This window comes from Myotis brandtii, unplaced genomic scaffold, assembly GCF_000412655.1.
Source record: "Myotis brandtii unplaced genomic scaffold, ASM41265v1 scaffold122, whole genome shotgun sequence".
Classification (NCBI taxonomy): domain Eukaryota; kingdom Metazoa; phylum Chordata; class Mammalia; order Chiroptera; family Vespertilionidae; genus Myotis; species Myotis brandtii.
Genome location: NW_005354255.1, coordinates 1813008 through 1819750, shown reverse-complemented (window position 1 = coordinate 1819750; position 6743 = coordinate 1813008). Strand labels below are relative to the sequence as shown.

General features: G+C 56.2%; 1 protein-coding gene across 2 annotated transcripts in view; it reads right to left on the bottom strand.

Annotated features, from left to right (window-relative positions):
* Positions 1–1531: 1531 nt before the first annotated feature.
* GNG7 (guanine nucleotide binding protein (G protein), gamma 7) overlaps positions 1532–6743 on the bottom strand; it is an 89667-nt gene continuing 84455 nt past the window's right edge. For both annotated transcript variants that reach the window (XM_014533666.1, XM_014533667.1), the window contains exons 2-3: positions 6528–6644; positions 1532–2134 (exon numbers count right to left, since the gene is read on the bottom strand). In XM_014533666.1, the coding sequence (XP_014389152.1) occupies positions 2009–2134; positions 6528–6608 (207 nt within the window). In that variant the 5' untranslated portion in view covers positions 6609–6644 and the 3' untranslated portion in view covers positions 1532–2008. The remainder of the gene's footprint in view (positions 2135–6527; positions 6645–6743) is intronic.

Genomic DNA, 6743 nt, shown 5'->3' with positions numbered 1-6743 from the left:
TCCCACTGGGCCCTAGAACGGGGTGCTGGGGACAGTGAGAGGCTCCGGGCACAGGCTTCCTGTGCAGTCAAAGGCGGCGGCAGTATGGCTACCTCACGGCTTTTCCTGACCAATGGCAGGTCCGGAAGTGCCGGGCTCCCCAATGCCCCTGAAGCTCCCAGACCAGCTGGGGAGAGCTGGGTGCTGGGGAGAGAGCCAGGCCCGGCCTGTACCCTGTGGGAGCTGATGGAGGGTCACCCCGGGGCCTTCTTAGCTCCGCAGGATCGGCGCCTTGGCCCTGGCTGTGAGTAGAGGCCCGGGCCTGGCGGCTGTCCAGGACCCTGCTGGCGCAGCCTCAGGCGCTGACGTCCATGGGGCCACAGGGGCAGCGCTGGGCTCCTTTCTTCCCACAGTTTGCCTCTGGCCCCCTCACGGGGCAGGCGGGAACCCCTGAGTTCAGGGCTGTATGGGGTCCTGGCAGCCATGGGTGGCACTGGCAGGGGAGGAGGGGGCCCCATCCTCTTATTCCTTTAACTGTCCATGTCGTAACAGAGGAAAATGTGATTTAAAAAAAGCTCCCCCACCCCCGTTCCCAAGCTGGGACTCCATGACAGACCACATTTCCCAGGCTGCTGGGGAGAGTGAGGAGTTGTACTTTGTGCCTCTCACTTCCTCCAGCCAGAGTTCTGGGTCTGAGGGTGTGGAAGCGAGCAGAGAGCTCCGAGGCCTCCCAGCTACTCCAGACCACGTCACCCCGCCCGCGGCCCTGCCCGCCAGGCTGCAGCTCTGAATAGTGGCCATGGCGACAAGTGAAAGTGGAGAAAAACCAAAATAAAACAGAAAGCCCTGAAGAGCCTAATATGATTGCAGCTTCTACTCGCCCACATCAATGTCAGGTGCTTAAAACAAAATGAAGCCCGGCCGGCCACTCCAGGGACCAGGGCAAGCGGCTGAAAACCCCTTCCTGGGGTGGGCGGGGTCTCCAGGGAGGGCGGGTCATGCGTGGCTGTCCAGCGACACATGCCAAACCCACGCCACACAGCAAGGCGACGCTCGGCGACACAGGGGACCAGGGTGAGTTTCCCAGGCCAAGCCCCCTCCGGGCCCCTCAGATCCACTTGGCATTATTACACAGCACCGCTTGGCCGAGCGTTCGGCCGTGGAAACCTGGCTTTAGCAGTACAGAATCACAACCTCCTCAACGATAAGATTTTTCCTGAAAAGTTCATTATAGCCCCCAACCCCCAAATCTCACTCTGCTTTAAAAAAGCAGCAGCACTGTAGCAGAAGAACCCACGCCACACAGCAGGGCGACGCTCGGCGACACAGGGGACCAGGGTGCGTTTCCCAGGCCAAGCCCCCTCCGGGCCCCTCAGATCCACTTGGCGTTATTACACAGCACCGCTTGGCCGAGCGTTCGGCCGTGGAAACCCGACTTTAGCAGTACAGAATCACAACCTTCTCAATGATAAGATTTTTCCTGAAAAGTTCATTATAGCCCCAACCCCCAAATCTCACTCTGCTTTAAAAGAGCAGCAGCGCTGTAGCAGACGTTTTTTTTTACAAGTGGCCAATTGTGTGAGGACGGCCAGCCGGCCAGGTCGCCCTGGTCCCCCGGGACCAGCGGCCAGCGCCCCCTTCCAGTCCCTTCTCTGACCAGCTTGGCTCTGGACCACAGCTCAAATGGCAAGTGAGAGTTTAAAAATACGGCGACCGCATCGTTCGGGCCTCTCAGTTCTCCTAAGTGGAAGGAGTTGTGCAGCCAGCACCCATCTCTCGGCCAGGCCCTGCGGTCTGTGCGCCTCAGTCTGAAAACCCAGCGTTACCCAGCGGGTACGTTTACTCCATCTGGGCGGTGGCAACGTTTTACATTTCTTTTGGCATTAAAAGTCCCAGGGACCCAAAATGCTTTGCTTTGACTACGTACTGAATGACGCCCTGACAGAGAGAGAGAAAGAAGGGCTTTGGGGAGAGAAAGAGAGAGAGGGAGAGAGAGATACACAGAGAGAAAACACAGGAGAAAACCAAGCTATAGAATGACACAAGGCTTCTTGTCCTTGAAGGGGTTCTCGGAGGCAGGGACTCCGACCAGCAGGGGGTCGTTCCGGGCATGCTGCTCGCAGTAGCTCATGAGTTCTGATGAGGCCTTGGAGACCTGAGCGTGGGCACAAGGACGAGAGAGAAAAGGTCAGAGGCTGATTCATGTGTGTTCACAGCAGCACATTCACCACGGCTGAAAGGTGGACACTGCCCAAGTGTCACCAGCTAATGATGGACAAACACAACATGTCCCTGCACACACTGGAGTATGACTCAGCCATGAAAGGAGCAAGCCACTGACACCCGCAACAACATAGATGAACCTTGAACACGCGATGCTCGGTGAGAGAAGCCAGGCACAGAAGGCCACACGGTGTGTGATTCTATTTATGTGAAATGTCCAGAACAGGCACATCCACAGAGACAGGAAGTGAATTCAGTGGTTGCCAGGGGCTGGGGGAGGCGATGGAGGGTAATTACTGATGGGGACGAGGTTTCTGTCTGTAATGATGAAATGATTTGGAATTTGATAGAGGTGATGACTGCACAGCACCAAATATACTAAACGAGAGGCCCGGTGCACGAAATCTGTGCAGGGGGCCACCAAATATACTAAACGAGAGGCCCGGTGCACGAAATTTGTGCAGGGGGGGCGGTCCCCTCAGCCCTGCCTGCACCCTCTCCAATCCAGGACCCCTTGGGGGATATCCGACTGCCGGCTTAGGCCTGATCCTGGGGATTGGGCCTAAGCCAGCAGTTGGACATCCCTCTCACAATCCTGGACCGCTGGCTCCTAATTGCTCACCTGCCTGCCTGCCTGGTTGCCCCTAACTGCCTCTACATGCTGGCCTGATCGCCCCTAACTGCCCCCCCTGCCAGCCTGGTTGCCCCACACAGCCTGCTGTTCAGTTGTTTGGTCGTCCCTCACTAACCCCCCTGCTGGCCTGGTCATAGGCAGCCATCTTGTCAGGGCAGGAGGGTTAATTTGCATATCACCTCTTTATTATATAGGATACCACTAATGATAAAGTTTAGATTGTGTATTCTTAAAAAATATTTTTATTGATTTCAGAGAGGAAGGGAGAGGGAGAGAGAGATAGAAACATTAATGATGAGAGAGAATCACTGATTGTCTCCTGCATGCCCTGGAACTGGGGATCGAGCCTGCAACCCAGGCATGTGCCCTGACCAGGATGGAACCATGGTTCTCAGGTCGATGCTCAACCACTGAGCCATGCCGACCAGGCTATGTTGTGTATTTTACCACAATTATTAAAAGATTGAAAAAGAAGGCCTGAGCCTCCTACAACAGGAGTTGCCCAGATTTTGAACAGAAAAGGTCAGAATGAGATGCAGCCTCTTTAGGAGTCAGCCTAAGACCCCATCCCACCCGAGCAAGGACTGAGCAGTGAGACCCCTGCTTGGACATCGGCATGATCGAGGGGCACAACACCAGCCTGTCTGCATTTCCTACCTGTGCACCCTGAACCCACTGGGGTCCAGTGACCCAGGGAGGGCACTGACCCTTAGGACCACCTGCATCAGAGCCCCCAAGCGGGGAAGGAGGCGAAGGGAGGGTCCCCGGAAGGCTGAATGGGGAAAACCTGGCATTTAGCATCTGGGGAGCTGAGGGTCACTACAAAGGGTGCCTCTGGACCACATGCCCTGTTCCTCCAGGTCACGCATTTGGGGGCGGGGGGTGCTGCAGGGGCCATCCCCCTCTGCTTGCCCCCGCAGGGCTGGGGGGGCTGGGTTGCAGGTACCCTCGGCCAGGGTGAACAGGATGTCTGTGGGTCCCTGGATCCCATCCCAGGGGCAGGAGCTGTCTGCCCATAGGGCTCCTTTTCTCAGCCCCTTGCTTTCTCACCTGTAAGGCCAGAGGGCAACGAGCCGTGCAGGGGCTGCTGGGTGGGTCTGCAACACTGCACACCTGAACACCAAGGACACCCTCCCTGCCCTGTGCTGGGGGATGCTCCTGCCCGGAGAAAGTGACAGTGGCCACTGTTGGGAAGCTGCCTTTGATGAGCAGATGAAGCTTGGCTTCTAGAGTCCTATTTGGAAAGCACCCCTCCCAGAGGACAGAAATAGTCACCGGGCCCTAAAATAGCTGATGCTGTGGCTCCAGCTTGTGCCCCCCCCCCGCCCGTCCCTGGCGTTGACAGGAAGGCTCTGCCCACAGTGCCGGGGCCACTGCACTGCCGCACACCCAGACCCTGGGCACCTCTCCTTTGCCAGGCCGTGGCCGGCGGGCCTGTCAGGCAGGCTGATGCTCTGTGGTTCCGGTGGCCGCTTTGCGGGGGATGCAAAACCTCAGGCGGGACTAGAGGGAGAGTGGGTTACCTCCCGATTCCCCTCCTTCCCACTTTCAAAGGCGGGGGGGCTGCTCCTGAACATCAAAGGGGTGGGATGAATCACCCTCCACCAGGCTGGGAGCTGGCACCACGCACAAAGGAAAACCACTTCAACCGGCCCTGCTCTTTCTTCAGCCTGAAGGAATGCTTTGAATGTGCAGAGTTCTGGAACATTCAGCCACCTCCTGGGAGGCACTCCCCGGCCCCCTGCAGCAGCCCTCCCCCACTCCCACTGGCTGGTGGAGGCAAGGGGGGGGGTGGCATCAAAACCACTCCCGCCTGGCCCTCAGGTGTGAGTCTGCCTGCGCCTGGCCGGGCCATCCCCTCCTAATGAATCCCCGAGACCAGCAGCAGCGACGGGGGCATGACAGATGCTCAGGACAGCGAGTCTGAACAAATACGTGGGCTGGTCCTGTGGTTGGTTTTGTGTTTCATCTCATGCCACTCTAGATGTCTCTGTGAACATACTTCATAGATAACATTTAAATCCGTCGGCTTTGAGTGGAGCAGGTTAACCTCTCTAATGTAGGTGGGCTGCAACTCATCAGTTGAAGGCCTTAAGAGAAAAGACTGAGGTCCCTGCACAGAAGAGAGAATTCTGCCTCCAGACGGCCTTGGCACTCGAGCTGCAACACTGACTCTTCCGTGGGCTTCAGCCTGTGGGCCTGCCCTGCAGACTTCACACTTGCCAGCCCCTGCGACGGCATGAGCCAAGTCCTTAAAATACATCTCTCTTTATATATCTCTATCTCTATCTCTATCTCTATCCCTACCTATCTCTATCTCTATCTCTATCTCTATCTCTATCTCTATCTCTATCTCTATCTCTATCTCTATCGATATGTACACATATTCTGTTGGTTCTATTTCTCTGGCGATCCCTGACTAACCACTAGGTAGCTGGAGCAGGGCTAATCCAGAAGCGCAAAGCACTGGGGCCTTCTAGATGGAGACTCCCTGGGACTCACCAGGCTGTCTGCACGCTGGGATCTGGGACAGGAAACAGCTTCTTGGAGCCACCTCACTGTCCTTTGCAAAGGGGACATGGGCTTGGTGGGACGGGGCCTTTGAAAAGGTCAGACACCTTTCTTATGTGCAGCCCGTTGGTCCATGTCCTTGGAAAGGAGGAAGCCTGTGTGCCCTGGATGTTGTCCTGATGTCCCCTCATACTTACAATTCATCTACACAAACACAATGTGTCCGTGCACACGCCGGAGCATGACTCAGCCATGAAGAGGAGTGAGGCACTGACACTCACTACAACATGAATGAACCTTGATGTTCCGTGAGAGAAGCCAGACACAAAAGGCCACACAGTGTGTAAGTACATTTATGTGAAATGCCCAGAACAGGCACATCCACAGAGACAGGAAGTGGGCTACTGGTTGTCAGGGGTTGTGGAGGGGGATGAGGGTGACTGCTAAGGGGGACAGGGTTTCTTTTTGGGGTGATGGGCCGTTCTGGAACTAGACGGAAGGGATGGTTGCACATTGTGAATGCACCCAATGCCATGGAATTGTGCACTTCAAAATATATGGTTAACTGGATGTTATGCAAATTATTATTTTTTTAAATCTCCGTCTGCAGAGCTGACGGTGCAATGCTGCACTCTTTCATTTTGCTCTGCGTGTTTCTGGTCCCCGATGGGTTAAGTGTCTGTGAACAGAAACTGCTTGTCCTTTTTCTTTTTTTTAGCATAGAAAGCAAACATGCTTATTTCAAAAACTTCACACAGCGCGGAGGTGCAGAAAGCAGGCGGCGAGAAGCGCGGTCTCTCCTATCTGCCTCTTGTAATGAGGGAGATGAGGGGACAGAAGAGAGAGAATGCCTGCCTCATGCTGGTCCTCCGGCAGGGCCTGAGGCGGCCTCACTGGGGCTTCCAAGGCAGGACCCCAGGGGCTGGCGGCGAGGTCAGTGTTTATAAATCGCTGTGGCAATGGGATCACCACAACCCCCGGGGTGGCTTTCTATCAGCTGTGTGTTTCTACTGAGGAAACGGAGGCTTAGAGAGATTGGGTGGCCTGAGGTTGCACAGCGAAAGGCACAGCTGCAGGGCCAGCCCATCCTCCTGCCGCTGTGGGCCATGGGTCTCCCCCTATAACTCCCCCCCACCCGCCGCCTGTGTGTCTCTCCCTTGTCCTCTCCTGCCCTGCTCACCTTGATACGCTGGATCCCGGCTTCGATGCGGAGCTGCTCCACCAGTTTTCGGGCCTGGGCGATGTTGTTAGTGGCTGACATGGTCTGCCATCAGCTCTGGCCCTGTCGTCCAGATAGCTGTGGGGGAAGCAGACAGCGTGAGCCGGCTGGGAGGCCCCAGGACCTCATGCAGCTGAGGATGGAGAGGCAGGACACCCCCCATTCTGGGAGCTCTCT